Source organism: Sceloporus undulatus, chromosome 3 (genome assembly GCF_019175285.1).
Source record: "Sceloporus undulatus isolate JIND9_A2432 ecotype Alabama chromosome 3, SceUnd_v1.1, whole genome shotgun sequence".
Classification (NCBI taxonomy): domain Eukaryota; kingdom Metazoa; phylum Chordata; class Lepidosauria; order Squamata; family Phrynosomatidae; genus Sceloporus; species Sceloporus undulatus.
In genome coordinates this window covers 196,477,205-196,497,197 of record NC_056524.1, presented here as the reverse complement: position 1 = coordinate 196,497,197, position 19,993 = coordinate 196,477,205, and the positions used below count along the sequence as shown (strand labels likewise).

The 19,993-nt window shown below is 40.8% G+C and overlaps 1 protein-coding gene across 3 annotated transcripts in view; it reads right to left on the bottom strand.

Moving 5' to 3' along the window:
• Positions 1-16,804, bottom strand: part of RGS10 (regulator of G protein signaling 10) — a 34,914-nt gene extending 18,110 nt beyond the window's left edge. Inside the window, exons 1-3 of one of the 3 annotated variants that reach the window (XM_042458721.1) lie at positions 16,514-16,804; positions 4,744-4,855; positions 1,255-1,373 (exon numbers count right to left, since the gene is read on the bottom strand). In XM_042458721.1, coding sequence (XP_042314655.1) covers positions 1,255-1,373; positions 4,744-4,819 — 195 coding nt within the window. In that variant the 5' untranslated portion in view covers positions 4,820-4,855; positions 16,514-16,804. Of the gene's footprint in view, positions 1-1,254; positions 1,374-4,743; positions 4,856-16,297; positions 16,315-16,513 lie in introns of those variants that run through there. The other 2 variants (XM_042458722.1, XM_042458723.1) reach the window with 2 other exon arrangements.
• Between the last annotated feature and the right edge of the window lie 3,189 nt (positions 16,805-19,993).

Below are 19,993 nucleotides of genomic sequence, written 5' to 3'. Positions count from 1 at the left end.
TGCACATGTGGTGTCGGGTACACACTCCTAAAAGAACCTGGTTTTTATGGGTTCTTTTAGGAGCAGAGGGACGCTGTGCATTTGGCTGCTGCGACGTCCCTTGGGAGCAGAAAGGGGTGGCTGCAGACTGCCCTTTCAGGCTGGTCTGTACAGCCCCAAAGTTAAACCAAAAGGAAAGATTTAAAAAGATATATCCGTATTTAATAATATATATAAAACCAAGAGGAACTGTTACTTTAATTTTGAAATGTCATTCAAAGTAGTGAACAGACACACTTTCACAATGATATGAAACCCACACATAACACTGAGATGTAATACAGTTCAGCTTCTTAACGACCACATTCTCTTGCTCAAAAAACCTTTTAGAATATCAGCTGCTAATACCTAGGTTCCCAATAACACAAGGTAATTGAATTCTACTGGAATTCTACATTTGAGGATACACTTTGACTAGGATCTATTGGATTCCACTTGTTCCAGTGGCAGACCCCCTCTCATGTGTCCTAAAAACCTACTCCAGGGAGCTAGGAGCAGGGTTTCAATAACATGGAAGGTTGTAGACAGGAGTGAGTTAAGTCCCAGTTCCACTTGCAGAAGCAACTGAATCCTGCAAAAGTAAATCATATTCAGCCTTGGATTTCAATATCAATAGGCATATAATAAAGCAAAGCACAGGAAGTCTAAAAGTAGAGTGGTAATCATTTGATCCACCAGATGTTGTTGGACTGCAACTCTCAGCAGACCTAGCTAGTATGGTCAAGCTTCCAGGGTGACTCTTGGAGTTGTAAAACAAAAAGTGCCCTTTCTACACTTTAAAGAAATGCTACAATTTGTCACACCACCCATCTGTCGTGAATACAGAGCTCTAGTAATAGTTCAAGGGCCATACTGGTTAGCATCTTACTGTACCAGCTCAAGAGTAAGGAAAATCTTCATGCCAGTGCCAATAAGCACACTAAAAATGTAGAAGTAAATATTCTATGGAAGTGGATTTCAGCATCTTTTGCATTAAAAAAAAAACAGCATAGTTGTGTGTTTTAAGTTCTGAATGATCAAAGCCCTACATATCTTCTCACATAAGTTCAATATCTCTCATCAGACATAAACCAGTCTAGAAAGAAGCATCTCCTCAATTCTTTTGGTTGGGATCCTCACACACCATGTACTCCTTGGAATACAATACTGTATTTACAGAATTTTGTTTAAAACAGTATTTAAGCTTAAGTGCACTGTAAGAGTTAAAATACCAACCCTAAATCTCTTGACACCTTCATGGTCTTCCAATAAATTTTCTAGGGATGTAGCCCATCTTCTGGTGCCATTCAGATTTTGTTGGCTGCTGCCTGGCTTGCTGTCACTATCATTTATTTCTGAAAAATATAAAGTTAATTAAAATTAAAAAGTTCTATGCATCTCTGTCCTACCCCTAACTGCTGAATTTTCCCCCTGCCATGGTCAACACGCTCTGAGATTTTCAATCCACCTGTATTAATGAGAACATTGCAGAATAAAGAAAATTAAAAAATGCCTTATACAAGACGAGACTGTTGTTCCATTTAGCCTAGCACTGTTTGTTCTGATTGACAAGTGCTCTGCAGCATTTCCAACATAAACCTTTCCTATCAGAGGTTGTCTGATTGTGTTAACTGAGGCCAGAAATCAAACAAGGGACATTCTTAAGGCAAATCTTGTGCTGTGACTCATAGTTCTTCTCCTAAAGAAACTGAGTCAGCAGAGCTGTGTAGAGGGGATAAAATCTGGAGATCCTCCTGCAAATCTAGGCAAACCTATTTTACTTGTAAGACAGATGTTTACTGAGATACCAGACCAGAACAGACTGTTGCATCAGGAAAGGTAAAGACGGCTGCAGTGTTATTGAGAGAGGGTCAACAATTCTTACAGCCTGTTATACTGATACAGCATCAACTTATGAAGATATAATTTCTGTTAAGGACTGCAAAAATGCCGTGCATTTTTTAAAATGAGTATCCAATTTCTAGAAGCTGAGAAGAAGAAAAATTAAACCTATCACTGAGAACCAAATATTAGACAGCCTAGCTACTAGGATTTTCTAGTTCCATTTTAGTTTTTCATATATTTTCCTGATCAATAAAATTTTCTTCTTCAGTTGCAATGGGATCTGCTAAATAGCATGAGATCAGCTGCACATAAGCAAACAGAAAAATATTTTCATTTTTGCATTTTTTAATGTACAATCTGTACAAGAATTAGTAATTAACCAAAAAGCAGAACAAAACAAAACCAGGCACTGGCTTCTTAATCAGTTCTTTTTAAAATTAACAGTGCAGAGAAGTGTGGTCTTCCAGATGTCGCTGTTAGACTGCAACGCCCATGAACCCCAGCCAGCACAGCCAGTTAAGGAAAATGCTGGAAGCTGCAGTCCAGGAACCTTGGGAGGGCTATACTTTTGTATATTTCTGCTATGAAGCAAAGGTACTACAAGCTATATACTAATTGTTTCTGGAAATGTTAACACTGCTTAGGTTATGACACAACTCTTGGTGAGATTCAGGGATCCTTTTCAAAATTAAGATTTTGTAAGCAAGATGGGGGGGTGTGAATGTGGCCCACTTAGTTGAGAAGGATAAAAATATATTTGAAGCCTAAACATGAAGTTGCTTTAATGGTTAAGTTGACTGAATACAGTTACAGAAATTGAAAATGCTGCTGGACTCAAAACATTTTTCTTGTAATTTTATGCCATTTGTGACATTACTTAAATAATGTCCCCATATGTCCTAACTAATGTAGCATCAAGCAGGATGAAATGGGATAATATTTAAGAGATTAGAACTGTGTATATCAGATCACAGGCTGGAAAACAAATACGCATGTGTCATGCTCTTTTTTGGCTACTCTTCTCTTGCCTGTTAGAATCTGCACATTAATTTTTTACAAATGTGAATGACTGAACACTGTGTAAAATAAAATAAGTATGCACTCAAAAATCAGTACTAAATAGTGCTCAAGTTTGTAGCATTAAACTTCATTTTTAAAAGTGAGGTATGCAATAAACTGTTGCAATGTGAATGTTCCTGCTGCAGATTCTGTCAGAACCTTTTGCACAATACACCATTCCATCCCCACATCCAGTGGACACTCAGCAATCTTTGGCCATGGAACATGTTCACTTCTCATTTGGCATGTATGGGCTTGTTTGCTTTTGTCTCTTTAAAGGATTGTGTGGGGTTTGTTCTTTTGTATTGTTTGTTTTAGTGCTTTCTACAATACTTTCTATAAATCTTTGGCTTTGCACAAATGTAGTGATATTTTCTTCCTGCTTCCTATGCTACATTAAACACACAATATATCACCTAGAGGATAAATCCAACTGGAGTAGACCCATTGCATAAATATAGATTTACCATTCAGCAGCTGATTCAATGGATCTAGTCTAGTTGAGACTAACAACTACAGTGAGCCCTCCACATTTGCTGGGGTTAGGAGAACAGGGCCCCTGGAAAAGTGGAAAAACACAAATAAAAAGACACTATTTTTTTTTTACTGGAGAACTTGTGTCTAGGAATCTCTATGGCCTCCAGCACAACTCTATGGTCAACATCTGTCAGAAGCTGACCACAGAATCATACTGGAGAACCAGTACCTACAAATGCCTAGAGAAGTGTTTTCTCTAGGAATTGCTCAGTCCACCAGCACAACTCTGTGATCAGCTTCCAACAGACTTGTGCTGGAGGACGTAGAGATTACTAGAGAGAACATATTAATCAAACCCACAAATAATCAAAGCTGCAAATGTGGAGAGCCTATTGTAATATTTTTTACTCTTCAGTAAGTGACAATGGCTCAAAATCAAAGCACAGTTTACACATTCCAGTATGCGAGATTTAAACTATCCCTCCCTTATTTACATTTTTAAAGAGATAGTTACATTAGACTGCACTCTGTCTGTTTATTACAGAGCCTGGAACACTAGTTTTTTGAACTCAAAATGCAGCATACTAGGACTGCATCTGCACTGCATAATTAATACAGTTTGACACCACTTTAACTGCCATGGCTCAGTGCTATGGAATTCTGGGGTTTGTAGTTTTGTGAGATATTTAGCCTTCTCTGGTATCACAACAAATTACAATTCCCATTGAGCTATGGCATTTAAAGCAGTATCACACTGCATTATTTCTACAGCACAGATGCAGCCTAGAGATGAAGTATTCCAGGAGTTATTTTAAAAGTAACATTTCCAGGCTCTCCTTTAATGTGTAGTTTGGCCCTCAGTGGTCATGTTTTGACTACAATCCCATTAGCTACTCAACATAGTTCATTTATTAGAAGGAATGATGATAGTTTTTGATCCAAGGGCCTCCTATACAGTACATGTCTAGCACCTTAAAATACAATAAGAACAGTAAAACAACACAACCAAAAAATATATATATATGAAAATCTATAAATCAAAGAAAGTCAGCTCTGTCCATCAAAATTGGGAACAGAAAATATACTCTCATTAATCATTTATTTACAAAAACATATTCATTTATTTACAATAAATAGATTTTACAAAATGTAACAAACAAAAACAAGGAAAGAATTAGATATACATCACAAAGAAGGGAATTATAGAGCATGGTATTACTGCAAACAAACTGGGGCTCATTCCCATTTGCAGTTTAAATCGATTCCTGATTCGCCTTAGCTTTGTGTTGGAAATTGATTCCAAAAGATCCCTGATTCCCACTATGAAAGCATTTTTTTTCTTACCCCAATTTTTTTGTTTCTTTTTTGGCATGGTTGTCATCCCCACTAGTTGCACCACTTCAAAATGCATGTCAGTCATCCATGACGTAAGCGGCAGCCCGGACTTTTGACAAGCCTGTGCAGGGGGAGGGGCAGAGGAGGAGGAGGAACATGCTACAGAAGGCTGAAATGATCAAAAAGCTGAAATGGAGGGCATGTCCTGGAGAAGGAGGACCAAGCCTGAGGGCAAAGGACCCACGGGCAGAGGTGGGTTTCCCTTGCCATCCCTTCCTCCCTTCCTCCGTGGGGTACTGGGTGGGTTTCCTCCCCCACCGCCTTCCGGCAACCCGGATGGACTCTTCTTCACCTCTCCCTCCTCTCCTTCCTCCTTGGAGGTGACAGTCAGCTGTGGGATGACCTGCTGGAGCACCCCATTGTGGGGCCGGCAGCCATTCTTTGTGGCCAGTTATGGCCCCTGGTGGCTCCCAACAACTCTGGCCAAGGTGCAGTGAGCCTCGAAGATCCCCAACACTGTGTTGCTTGGCCCGGCCTGACTCTGGGCTACTGCTACACCCCTTGCCTAGGGAGCTGGGCTACTCCATGGAGGGACTAGGGCTGTGTGAGGAAGACTAAGAGAAGAGGAAGGCAAGGGATTGTGGGGGCACTGAGGAAGAAGATGAGGATGAGGAGGAGAGGGAGCCAAGGAAAGGCTCGGGCACTGAAGAAAAGGAAGAGGAGGAGGAAGAGGAGAGGAAGGCAAGGAAAGGTGAGAGTCCTGATGAGGAGGAGAAAGAGGAAGAGAGGGAAGCAGGGAAGAGTGAAGGTCCTGAGAAAAAGGAAGAGAAGGAGGAGGAAGATGAGAGGAAGGCAAGGCAAATTGGTGTGATCAATAGGTGATTTTTATTTTTAAAAAATCGATCGCAGAATTGATAGAACAGTTTAGCAACTACTTGCCTTTGCTAGTAGTTGTGAAATCATTCAATCGATTCATCAATTACTTTTTTAAAAAAGCACCCATAGGTCACACCAACAAGTAAAAAGGCAGCACTGGGGGAGGGGATGTGTGACATCTCCAAAAAACTGGCGAGGAATGGTAAACACCCCTCTGCAGTTCATCCCTCCCGTCCAGAATGATGCTATTCAGATCTGTCATTCCCATTTGCTGAACACTCTTTGGAATCTATTATTTTCAAAAGAACCACTTTGAAACTACTGTCAGAAAAAAGCGGGGGGGTGGGGGGTTTGCATTTGCCTCACTTCATTGAGATTGCAATCAATCGCACCAGCATCATAACCGTTTTCAAATGGGAACAACGGTCATATAATTTGATTGGAAATTTGCTTTTTTTCGTAGTGGGAATGAGCCTGGGAGTCAATGTAGATGGAAGAATAATCGGGTCCAAGATCTAATACTCTAAAGTCCTGCCTGATCTTGGAAGCCAAGAAGGATCATCCCTGGTTAGTACTTGGATGGGAGAGTGCCAATGAATATCAGGTGCTGTAGGCTATATTTCAAAGAAAGGAACTGGCAAAACCACCTAAGAAAATCCTATATAAATCAGGCAATCACCATAAATCAAACAGGCAACTTGAAGACACATACACACAATGTGTCCCAAAATAACTGGTCCATTATATTATCCTAGAGCTGCATTTCTCAGTAGATGCAGTTTCTGAACACTATTATTATTATTATTAACCTTTATTTATAAAGCGCTGTAAATTTACACAGCGCTGTACATACAATCTATTTAATTGGACGGTTCCCTGCCCTCAGTTACAACCTAAAAAGACACGACACAGAAGGGAATGGTGGTGGGAAGGGCCTCTCTAGTAGGATAATACATATAAATACATAGCAATACAGGAATGATTCAATAAAACAGACAACAAAAGAACATCAAATAGCAAGTGACAATAAGCAATGCCTGGGACACTTCTCGAACAGGATGGTCTTCAGCTCCGTTTTGAAGCTGGTTAAGGAAGTGATGGCTCTTGCTCGCGGGGAAGAAGGTTCCAGGAGTGAGGGGCAGCAAGTGAAAGGGGGCGAATCCGAGATGGGGCAGAGGAAATCCTGGGCTGGGACAGCAGAACTTGACTACCAGAATGGAGGGCCCGTGGGAAGGTGAGGGGAAATAAGGTCTGATAAGTAAGGAGGGGCCAGCCCATGGAGGGCTTTAAACGTTGACAGTAGGAGCTTATACTGAATGCAGAAAGGGAGTGGGAGCCAGTGAAGGGATACCACACAGGAGAGAGTGGTCAGAGCGGTGGGTGGATGTGATAATGCGTGCAGCTGAATGCTGGACAGAAATTAAAGGGAGGTGAGAAAGAGGAAGCCCAGCCAGGACGACATTACAGTAATCAAGTCGTGAGATCACTAGGGCAGGGACCAGGATTTAGCAGTAGAGGCGGAGAGATATGGTTGGATTTTGGCAATATTGTACAAAAAGAATCTACAAGCCTGGCTGTGTGTCTGGATCTGAGGGATACACGACAGAGAAGAGTCAAAGATAAAACCAAGACTGCGGGCTTGCTGGACTGGGTTGAATAGAAGGTTGTCCACAGAGACAGAAAAGGAGTGTTGAAGGGTGGGCTTAGGAGGAAAGACAAGAAGCCCGTCTTGGACATGTTGAGCTTCAAACGCCGAGTGGCGCATCCACTGCGAGACAGCTGTGAGACATGATGAAACTTGCTGTCGTTGGGTGGTGGAGAAAGGTCAGGGGTGGAAAGATACAACTGGGTGTCATCGGCATACAGATGGTAGGAAAAACCAAAGAGCTAATGAGTTTTCCTAAGGACAGTGTGTAGATAGAAAACAGAAGGGGACCCAGAACAGAGCCCTGGGGAACTCCAACAGATAAGGGAACAGGAGATGAAGTCTGACCTCCTGCAACCACGCAAAAGATCTGGGCCGACAAATAAGATCGAAACCAGTCGAGAACAGAGACAATGGTATGTACAGCATGCTGCTGTAACCTAATCTAGGTGTGAACAAAACATGTGTGATAGACACCAGGTCTGCCTTCTCCAGAAAACATTGAAATCAATGTACAGTAGTCAATGCCAGCTAACCAATGCAAAATCATTCTAGCCACAGCCATAAATGGGACACCTAGGAACAGGGTTGGGTTCTGGATGACTACAAAAATATGCTGCTGATCCTTCATATCATCAACCTTGCATTTAGGAAGAAAAACATAGGAGCAAACAAATTGAAATCACCACCTTCCAGAATATCATGAGGTTTCCATAAAATCTTCAAGTTCCATGATGCAAATTCTAAAGCATTTACTTTAACTCTGTCCAAACCAGTCATAACATATTCTCATTCTTGACAGTGGTGCTTTTTCTGAATCTATATCATTCTGTCTGTTACACCATGTATTGTGTTGCTGTATTACTACAAATATTGTACAGGTGAGAGAAACAGTATCTTAAGATATCACAAAAGAGTCACAAAACAGTGTGTCATTTGAGGCTGAATCTTTTTTAACGGAAAGGATGCGACTACTGAGATTGCTATTCGTTAGTTATCTTCTGCATATGCTGGATATATTGTTAATACCACTGGAAAACATGAATTAATATTTTATAAACCAAATAAAATATACTTGAGGGGAAATACAAACCATAAAGTACAGCTTGTGCCATTGTGCAACATTGTGACTTGAAAACAGAGACAGCGCCTTATGCCTTGAGATTTAAGCATTAAAGTTTAAACTTTAAGTTTTGAAATTTTAAGTTACAGGATCTCTCTCATAGCCTGAATTAAGTGGTCTTAAACTCTGGGTCTGATGCATTAGCTCTAATCTAGGAGGAAAAATACAAAACGGGTCTCATAAAATAGGATTACAAAGATATATAGGAGTTGGCCTATTATTGCTTAGAATCAAAGCAGACACGATATTAAATAGGTCACTGACAAACATATTTGGATGTTTTTAAAATTTGATATTGGCAATATATTATCCCTCTGAACCGGAGTCCTGAAATTCTTACCCCAGTTGTAAATGGCTTTGGAGAAAATGCTAAGATTTAGAGAAAAAGCTTTTTCTAAGACTAAATGCCATGGGGTTTGGGTGGGATTTTATTAGAATCATGGCTAGCGATGAAAGCTTTCACACCTCCCACCCACCCGCTGAAACTGTGATGAAAGTCTTTCCTCTCCCATTCTTAGCATATACAGTATTTAAAAACACAGCAGAAGTAGTTATGAACATATTTAGTATCATGCCTAATTCATCCATCTTCTCTTTTTTGTTCCTTTTCGCAACACCCTCTCTCATTTAAATTTTAAAGCTAGATAGTGGATCAAAGAATTTCCTTGAGGCTTGATAATTCCCCTTGTTTGGCTATTGAAGACTTATTGAATCCCAATAACAGGGAAGTGGTTCATAGTTTCACCAAGATTTAGCTTTTGATCTTCTTGTGGAAGTACTTGTTTTAGTTGATGTATCTCAGGAAGCTGTTTATTCTTTTTTGGAAGCTGTTTAGTAGGAAAAACTGACACAGAAGCAACACTGGATTTGTGTTTGCTTGATTCTGCTAGAATGGCAGATGTCACATTTATAGTTGGGCCTTTATCCAACTGAAATGCTGAATGTAAAGATGCATTTCTTCTTGTGTAAATACAAGATAGCCGAAATTTTTCTGTCAGTGTGTTGCAGTAGAACATTCCCTGATTACACGACTGTTTGGTGTGTTTGAAACATCTTAAGACTTGGATCTTGGACTTTTGGTGCGCATAAGAAACCACAAGATAGTTTATGTTGAAACTATGTTGTGGTTTATTAATGGCACCAGCAATTCACATATCTACTGTAATTCTTAAGATGTTTTCAAATACATTTTTAAAAAAATATCTATGTCATGTACATGTTTACCAAAATAGGTTCTATTTAATGTGACTTATTCTCAGATAAGTGCACACTGCACACAGGAGTGCAGTACTTGGGTTGCTACATCTGCATTCAGCAGTAATAGATCTCAGTCCAGCTGTAGTTTCGATGGGACTTAAGTTATTCATAACAAACTCATGTAATTGCTTCCAATGATTCTGCGTTAGGATTAGCTTTACCCTGATGAGGATCATGGTGTTTCCAACTACATAAATATTATGGCAACAGTCTAGTATCAACAATGAGACACCTGCACATGACTCTCACGCACCAATCCACTCCTCCTCCCCTTAGCCTGCTCATGTTGCATGAGAACTCACGTAGAGAGCAAAATACGCATATGACAGATCCACACATACTTTCCATTCAACAGAAACACCCACTATGCTTTCTCATGTGTATCTATATGAGTGGACCCAGGACTAGTAGCACATCAGACCTCTGTTACGACTCCTCCCTCTACACATGGCCTCTGCATTTGATACCTAAAGGGTTAAAAGAAAACTTAATTGTTCAGAATGCATGGGGAGGGATGCTGACAAGTAATTACATTCTGAAACATACACCTTTTTTTCTTATTGACTACAAAATGCTATCAGAAGCAGAATGCACATTATCCATTAAATTTGCTAAAATTACGGTGTAAAAAGTAAGCCCCTAAGAGTTTAGACAGGACTGACTAAGAGCCTGTGCAATTGGCATGTTCCCATCTCTGCCTTGCCAGTTTTAAAACACTGACAATCCAATCATATAAATCTCTAGTCTGAAGGAAGGCCCACAGGTGTGTATAGTGAGAGTATGATATTAAGTACACATTCTTGGAAGCAAATCCCATGAATATTAGATTCAGGCAAAATGTTTAGGATTCACAGAAAAAGGAATTTGTTAGGTTCTACCAGCAACCAGGGGCTTCCAGGCAGAGCTCTTCAAGCACTACTGTTTACTTACTAACGTTTATAGACTACTTATATCTGATGATTTTAAAGCAGTGTACAAAAATATAGAATAAATGTAGTGCACAAGAGTAAAATACAGTATATGGTTTACATTCTCATTAAAAGATGGGAAATTTGATTAAGTATGGAAGATTTACGCCTATAGGTTTATTTCTAATGCATGCTTAAAACTCAACAATACTGGAGCATGTCAAATCCTAAGAGGATATTAGCAGATGTTAGAATATTAAATGCATATCTAGTCTTCCTAACAACAATAAAGGAGGGATTAATTTTTTAAAAAAGCATTGCACTGCAATTCTGTCTTTCCTCCCGCCAATGGATTTGCCATGGTAAGAAAATAATACAAAAAAGAAGCAGTGGGAAAACATGGGTTATATGTGTAATATGTCATCTGACACACACTTGCACAATATTATGTATGAAGCAATGCAACTGCATAATAAAAGACTTGTCTGGAAACACCATTAGATTACCTTCTCTCATAACTTACTTATTTCCCTGACCAAATATCAATTAAAAAGCAACAGATGTACAACCACCTAACACTACTGGGCTGGATCCAGGCCAAACTGAATTTAAGTCCCATTGATTTCAATGTGAACTATACGTAGCTAATTTTGCTTGGATCAACCCAATGATCATAAATAGCTTTATCTCTTTGCCTCCTCTGTCTAAACAGCATGTCTGCTGAAATGTTAAAAAATTATCTGTTTTTAACTCCTGTTAGATGGCACATTATTATTTTAATTTTTAAACTGCACATTAATATTTTCATTCTTCATTCACAGTCATATCTGTATTCTGTAAAAAGCTGATAAGACAGCACCAACATAATCTCTGATGAAAATCTTTCATAACTGTACAGCTAAAGAAGTAGTCTCCTTACTTTCCATGTAGCCAAATGTCACTGGAGAAGTTTCAAACATGTGCTTTCTTGTGATAGCTGTTGGTCCTGAAAGGACTCTTGGGCCCCAACAGCTTATACTTCTGAATGTGTATGTTTGCTCAAATTACAACACCAAACATCCCTTTTAAACTACTGCTAATTATTTTTAACTCTAAGGAAGAGAACTTAAAAAGATATTTGCTCATGCAGCACATCTGCTATCATTCAGCAGCAACACACGCAATGTTTGAAAACAATAACATGAGGTTTAAACCACATAGTTCTCTCACAAATGCAGCAGTGAATTACAGTGATACCCCTCCCTTACACATATCAGTCCCAGACTCTTAGGTCCAAAACACACTGCAGAAATAATCCAGTTTGAGACTGCTTTAACTGCTGTGGCTCAGTGCTAGGGAATCCTGGGAATTGTAGTTTATTTTCATTCCAGAGCTTTCTGACAGAGAAGGCTAAATGTCTCACAAAACTACTGTACCCAAACCCCCCTAGGATTGAACCTACAGTACAATTCCCAGAATTCCCTAGCACTGAATTAAAGGGGTCTCAAAAGGGATTATTTCTGCATTGTGTTTTGGACCTGAGTTTAAATTGTTTGACCTATTGAATTTGTCACACAAATGAAATACCAAGTGCATTTTGTATGAAATAAAAGTATTCATTAGCAATGGCATGCTTAATTTGAACATCAGATTTCAGATAACATGTTAGCAAACGGGTAAATATTCAGAAAACAGCAAAAAGAATTATGAAAAATTTGAAGAAAAGATCTGTTGTTGTAGAGGATTAGAAGGAAGATAAGACCCTTCATACATATGAAAAAGCTTCAGCAGAACAGTTAGAAAACAAGCATAGGAAAGAATAGAGTCCTATTTTTCTGAGAGTTTCAGATAAAACCATTGAGACCTGTAGTATTTTTAGTGAGTTTAATACCTTTTGAATTATAAGAACAGCATATCGGTGGATCTCATGGTTCATGTAAGCAATACATCAATGGAAATCCTCATCAAGGAAAGATTTTTCAAACAGGCGAAAAGATTCCAAAAGCAACATATAAATTCCTGCCTGTTGACAAGATAACAGTGAACTCTGTGACCTATCTGGTCATATACATACTGTTTCATCTTTTCTAAGCTTATATCATTTTCTGCAATAATAGAAAAAAAGAAAAGACAACCTGGATCTTTAACGCCAAATCATATTCTTTCTGCCCTAAGCATAATAATCTTCAAAGACACTGATGACAAGCAATGCAGAAAAGAATTCTGAAATTTGAATTGTGGAACAGAAACATTTCATTCTATAATGTATAAAAGAATAAGAGATCATTAAATCCCTCTTAGCAATTGGCATCCAGATTAAGGAATAATTTACCTAGTGCAGGGTATGATTTTTGGAAGCATTCAAAACAAATGAAGATCCAAATAACGTAAATTGTTTGCCACCTTCTTCCTCATTGCATTCAGGTAAAAATATGAACGTTTCTCAGTCTTTGAAAAATTCAATCTGACTCTTGACTAAAAGCTACAGTGTGCCCTTGGTATCCACTGGAGTTTTGTTCCAGGACACCTTGTGGATACCAAAACCTGTGGATACTCAGCTCCTATTATATATAATGATGCAGTGAAATGGTGTTCCTTATATAAAATGGCAAAATCAAGGCTTGCTTTTGGGAATTTTTAAAAAACTATTTTCAAGCCATGGATGGTTGACTCCATGGATAAAGAATCTGTGGATACAAATGGCCAACTGTATTTTAATAGAAAGAATCTGCTCTAGGTATAGGACATTCAAATAACGTATTTCAATTTGCTTTTACCTCATACTTTTACAATACAGCAGTCAGCAAAAATACTTGAAAACAAAAAAACTGTAAATACTAATTCTAAAATACTAAAAAGTCACCTATTCACAGCATGTCATTTAGGTTTTGTCACAACACAAAGTATTGTACTGAATACAAAGTACTATAAAATCACAGCTCAAATTTCAGAAGCTGTAAAATGCTATGTAAGTAGGTTTTCAAGTAGGCAGGTGATCCTAAATATGTAGCTAAGTTTTTTGCTTTTGGGGAAGACATGTTTTTCCAGATGGATGCCGGCACAGTGCCCAAAGCTGCTACTGAATCAGCATGTGGATATTTATTTTTACAAGTAGACTATGGTTTCATAATCCTCCCAGCAATTTCTTCATACCTAAATATTTCCTTACTGCACAGTTGATTTTTCACATACTCTGAGCCCGCGGATTCAAGCGGAAGTCAATCTGAGCTTGGGATGGCTCTGCATGAGCTCCTGCTGGTTTTGGGCCTATTCTATTATTATTTATTAAATTTATGACCTGCACTTTCTATTGGGAGAAACAAATTAGTTAATTGCAAACTGGCAGCAGCCTTTCTCCCTGGCATTTGTTACAAGGCTTCTTTTGATGCTCTTTCTTGTCATAAAACTAACAGCAGAAGGAAAAGCTCGGCAAGTCTGACTCACAGGCGAAGAAGAAAAAGAGTGGGCGGGTTGATAAACACATCTGGAAGCAAACGTTGAAACCCCCATTTTAGAGTTCCAGATGCATTTTAACGCTCTCACTCCATAGATGAAATTTATAAAAAAGAACCAAAATAATTAAATAAAAAGAGAGGGGAGCGAATGCCCCTGTTCTTCATCGCTCCAAAATATTGAGCAAGTACAGTGTATCGCTTTACGGGACAGCCTATGTGGTACAGTGGCTTGAATATTGGACTATGACTCTGGAGATTAGGTTTTGAATCCGGAGCCATGAAACCCACTGGTTGACCTTGGCAAGTCACACTCTCTCAGCCTCAGAGGATGGCAATGACAAACCCCCTCTGAAGAACCTTGTCAAGGAAACCTCATGACAGATTTGCCTTAGGGTCACCGTAAGTCCCAAACAACTTGCAGGCACAAAACAACAACAAATCTCTTTATATCGCTGGAGCCGGCATGGCATAGTGGTTTGAGTGCTGACCTATGAATCTGAAGAACAGGATTGGAATCCCAACTGGGTCATGGAAACCCACTGGGTGAGCTTGAGCAAGTCACACTCTCTCAGGAGTTTATCACACAGGGAAGACTGGAAGTTTAAACGGGGATTATCATGGGAAAATTGTGCATTCACGATTAAGATTTTCATACATCACCATTGAACTGCCATTATCCCAGGAATATCCCAGTCACATCGCACAAGAGCGATAAAGGTTTTCACACGACATCATAATGAAAAGAGATTAAAGTGTCATTATCCCTGGAATAACCAGGCAATAAACAGCAAAAAATCATTTCTGGGAAAATCCCGTGAATGATTTGCTGCTGTTTATTGCCTGGTTCTTCCCTGGTTATGTCTGGGATAATAACTTCTTTGTGTGAAAATCTCAATCACGTCTTAATAGCAATTGTGCAATTTTCACAGGATAATCCCCATTTAAAGTTCCAATTTTCCCCTGTATGATAAACTCCTCGGCCTCCGAGGATGGCAATGGCATCCCTTCTGAAGATACTTGCTAAGAAAACCTCACAACAGATTTGCCTTTGGGTCGCCCTAAATTGGAAAACGACTTGAAGTCACACAACAACAAATTCAAAGATATAGCCATGTTAGTCTGCAGAATCAGTATGTAGAGACATTTTGTAGCCCATTTGAGACAAAGTGCTAGTCTCAAAGGGGCTACTAACAACAAATCTCTCTTTGTATTTATATCTCTGTGGCCAGCCACGGCAAACCCTCTTCTGAAGAAACTTGCCAAGAAAATCCCATGATAAAGTCTCCATAAGTCGGAAATGACTTGAAGGCACACCACAAGAGAAACCACCTCTCTTTCTTTCTTTTGGAGGAGAGTGAGCTGGCAATGGCCTGAGTCAGACAGTCCCAAAGCAAGCAAGCCACCTTCCTCTTTCCACTAGACACTTCCTCTGGCTTCTTTTGTAGCTTCAATGGAGCAAAGGAGAAGTTGTCCTCTCTGCCTTCTTTGATCAATCCAGAAAAGGAACATCACTTGATCAAAGAAGGCAGAGAGGGCAACTTGGACTGACTCAGGATGATCAGATGTCCTCACTGCCAAGGAGGACAAGCCACCCCAAAAGGTAGGGCATCCAAGAAAAATGGAGGGCAAGACCAAATAAAAGCTAAAAAGGCTACTATCAATCAAAAGTAATGCTTCTGAGTCCAAATGGAGGACGTTTTGGAATCCCTCCTGGACAGAAGGCAGGAAATGTAGGACACATCCTAGGAAAGGAAGACATGTCTGGCTCCCCCTGAACTGTCTGTGAAGGAGAAGCAGCAGCAATCAAAGCTGCTAACTATAACTTAGTTAACCATGCAAATAACCACACACACACACACACACAGTTTCTTCAACTCGTCTGTGAGGCTGAGAGAGTGTGACTTGCTCAAGGCCATCCAGTGGGTTTCCGTGGCCAAGTCAGGACTCGAACCCTGGTCTCCAGAGTCATAATCCAAGTCTTGTTGCCTTCGAGGACGAAGCAGCTTCTCCCTGAAGTCCAGCCCTGGATGAGCAGATGTCCTCATAACTGTCAAGGAGGACCAGGCACTGCGAAATGGAGGACGTTTCCAGACTAAAAGGGAGGAGCTGAACAAAGAAAAGTGCAAAACACTCCTATAGAAATGTAAAGTCTTGGTTCCCAGCCATGCTCCAAAGGGAGGCCCTTTGGGGATTCCCTTCTGGACAGAACCAGGGGGCAGTCCTGAGAAAGGAGCAGGACTTCTGCTCGCCCTGAAGACACCACCAACACGGAGCACCTTCCAGAAAAGTGAGGGAGCTGGGCAGAGAAAAGCTGGCAAACCTGGCTGCTTTGGAAGCGTCAAAGTCCTGCTCCAAAGGGAGGGCTTTGGGGACTCCGTCCTGAATAGAAATGGAGGACAGGAGGTCCTCCTGGGACTCTGCTCACCCTGAAGACACCACAAAATGGAGGACCTTCCAGCAGCATGGAGGGCTTTGGGGGAGCCCCTGTGTCCTGGCCAGGGATGGAGGACAGGAGGAGAGACCGGGGGGCCCTTACCTGAGGGGGGCCGCTTCCTGCTGAGCCTGCTGACCGCTCGGGTGAACATTTCTGGGGGAGGTCCGGGGGGAGGGAGGGTCCAGCCCCTGTCCTTCTGCCTGTCCCTCTGGCCGCCTTTCCCTCCTTCTTCTCCCCTTCCTAGCTCCCTGGGAGGCGCCTCAGCCCTGGAACTTAGTTAGGGATGGACTGCAGAGAGAGAGAGAGAGAGAGAGCCTAGGGCCCTGGTTTGGGGGTTTTTGTCTTTACCCCGCCTCAAATTTTGGCGGGAAGGAAGGAAAGAAGGAAGGAGCAGCCAAGGACTCCTCTGCCTGGGCTTGCAAAGGGCTTGGCGCCCTGCTTGGCGGCTGCTTTTTTTGGAGGGGGGGGGAGGTAGTTGTGTGCTGTCTATGTGACTTTCAGTCCTTCCTGACCAGGGTGATCATCAGACATCATGTCCTCCTTTTCCAGGACCTGCCCTACATCCCCACCTTCTGTCCAGGAGGAGGAGGAATCCCACCATGTCCTCTGAACATGAGTTTTAAGAAGCATGCATTTATCTTTCTATTTCGAGCTTTTGATTTTAGAACGCCCTCAATTTTTTCTCGGGTGCCCTACATTTTTGGCAGTGCCTGGTCCTCCTTTGCAGTTAGAACATCTGGCAGGGTGACCTTGTCCTCCTTTTCCAGGACTCACCCTACGCCTCCACTTTCTGTCCAGGAGGTATTCTGCAATGTCCTCCATTCTGAGCATGACTAAGAAGCATGCATTTACATTTCTAGGAGTGTTTTGAGCTTTCCTTGGGTCAGATCCCTACTTTTTTTCTTCTTGAAGGTCCTCCATTTTGCCAGGAAGCCATCTTTTCCAGGACTTGCCTTACACACCCACCTCCTGTCCTGGGAGTTTATCACACTAGGAGAGCTCCCACAGGAAACCAGGAGTTAAACACAATTTAAAGTACAGTGGTACCCCGGGATACGAAATACCCACGTTACGAAATTTCCGGGATACGAAAAAATCCCATAGGAAATAACTGTTCCGGGTTACGAAGGTTATTTCGGGTTACGAAGAAAATTTTGGTGCTTTTCGGCGCTATTTCACACGAAATCGCGGCTTTTCCCCATTAGCGCCTATGGGTTTTCGGCTTGCGAAGGCTTTTTGGGTTACGAAAGCGGCAGCGGAACGAATTAATTTCGTAACCCGAGGTACCACTGTACATTTGAATTTAAACCAAGCTTGCATATTCGGTTAGTTTATCACACTAATGTGTGATAAACATCAGGCATTTCCTGGTTTTCTCTAGTTTAACTCTCATTTAAACCATGTTTGCCCCTAGTGTGATAAAGCAGTAGGGGACTCCCCAAGTGAAATAATGCAGAGTTAATTCAAATGCAAAGCAGAGAAAACCAGCAGCTTTCTTTTTTACTTTTGGGTTATTCTGAAAGTAAAAAGCTGCTGGTTTTCTCTGCTTTCCTTTATTTCACGTTAACTGTGAGACTGTGTGATAAACTTTGGGCATTTCCAGGTTTTCTTTGCTTTAAATCTCAATTGGGGAATATGATTGTTTGGACGACCCTCAGTGGTAAATTTTTGCTTTTTATGAATTTGTCTATTTCTTTCATAGCTGCCCTTCCCAGTCCTAACCTTCTGATATCTTGACTACAGTCTCCATTCTGGTCAATGACGGATCCAAGCTTTTCCCAGCATTCTTTTCTTTTCCAGTGAGTCATGTATTCTCATGATGGGGGTGAAGTACGACAGCCTCGGTTTAGTCATCTTGGCTTCCAGGGAATGCTCAGGTTTGATCTGTTCCAGGATCCATTTGTTTGTCTTCCTGTCCATCCACAGTATCCTTTGCACTCTTCTCCAGCACCACATTTCAAATGAGTTGATTTTCTTGTCAGCTTTCTTCGCTGTCGAACTCTCACATCTTTCATGGGGGATGAGGAATATGATGGTTTGCACAATCCTCTCTTTGGTGTTCAGTCTTATATCTTTGTTTTGTATGAACTTGTGTAGTTCTTTAATAGCTGCCCTTCCCAGTCCCCATCTTCTGATTTCTTGACTGCAATCTGATCTACTGTTTCCTAAATTAATCTCGCTGACTCTTCCAACCACTTTTCCTTCTTTGTTTATCCACAAGTTTTTCTGTGGCCCAATTGCTATCCTTTGCTATTCTATTTCATCCTACTTACCCTCTGTTTGGCTTGCAGTCATAGATCTGTACTCTTCTGTGCTGTTTACCTACCTGTGTCTATCTGTTGTGTGAGATCAACAGAGGTGACAAGCATGGGTAGATTTTGAGCCAAACCATTCTGCTTCTAATCTGCCTGCTTCAGAAATGCAACAAGTAGCTTTTGTAGACATAATGCCCAATATGCATTTGGTATATGATTTGTATACTGTTTGTTTTAAAAGAAATTATTTTTGTTGCTACATTAGAAGATGCCCTTCTCTCTCCTTGACAATGCACCCCTATGTCTGTTTATTACGGGTGTTTCCATATGGGGATTTTTAAATCATGAAACTGCACCGCCTCATTCACGGAACTCTGTAGAGGGTCTAGATTACATTATCTTCCTTGTAATTCTTTCATGTTTTCTTATCCTTTTTCTATTTTTATTCTTTTCACACACACACACACACACACACACACACACACACACACACGTCTGTTCCAAAGGAAAAAGTTAAATACACGCCAAATAATGCCTTTGATGGAGCAACCTAAGGAATTTGTCAGACTGATCTCAATGATACTTAAATTGTACAAAAACTGTAGCCTAAGTTACTAACATTCTAAGGGCTCATTCCCACTTACCATTTAAACTGGTTCGCAATGAGGTTCCGATCCCGATCGTTGATTCGATTCCACCATGGTGTTGTTCCCACTATGAAACAGGATCTTGTGGATCTGGGGGGGGGGCTGGACCCACTGTCATCCCCACTTGTATTTGCGCCACAACATCCCCCCCTTGGCCTTTTTAAAAAAAATGCCAATCAAACTGATCACATTGTTGCATCATTGGTGACATGGCCAGGCACAATGTCAGCAACACAGCCAACCGTAATTTAGGCTACATGAGGATACTTTGTGGTGCTCCCCCGCACCAACTTTCTTTCTCTTCACTTTTTAGTCTCATAGCCATATGGTGATGATAAGAAAGCCCTTGCTCACTTTGGTGCTTCTATGGGATAATGAGAAATCGCATTTCCAAGTCTAAAAATTATTAAACACACACACACACACACACACAAAACAGATTCCCCTCCAAAAGACAAGCAAAAATACATTTAACATCTTACAGTGGAGAAGTATCATGGCCAGATTCAGAAGGAATTGATCAGTGTAAAGACAGGAAGTTAAAAAGCCACCGCAGACAAAGGGCAGTGCTTTAAAAAATGGCAGATTTCAAGCAGCCAAGGCTGGATGGGTGACACCCCCTGCCAACTGCTCTGCCATAGTCTCTCACTTCCAGTGAGATGCGATTCTGATCTGAAGGT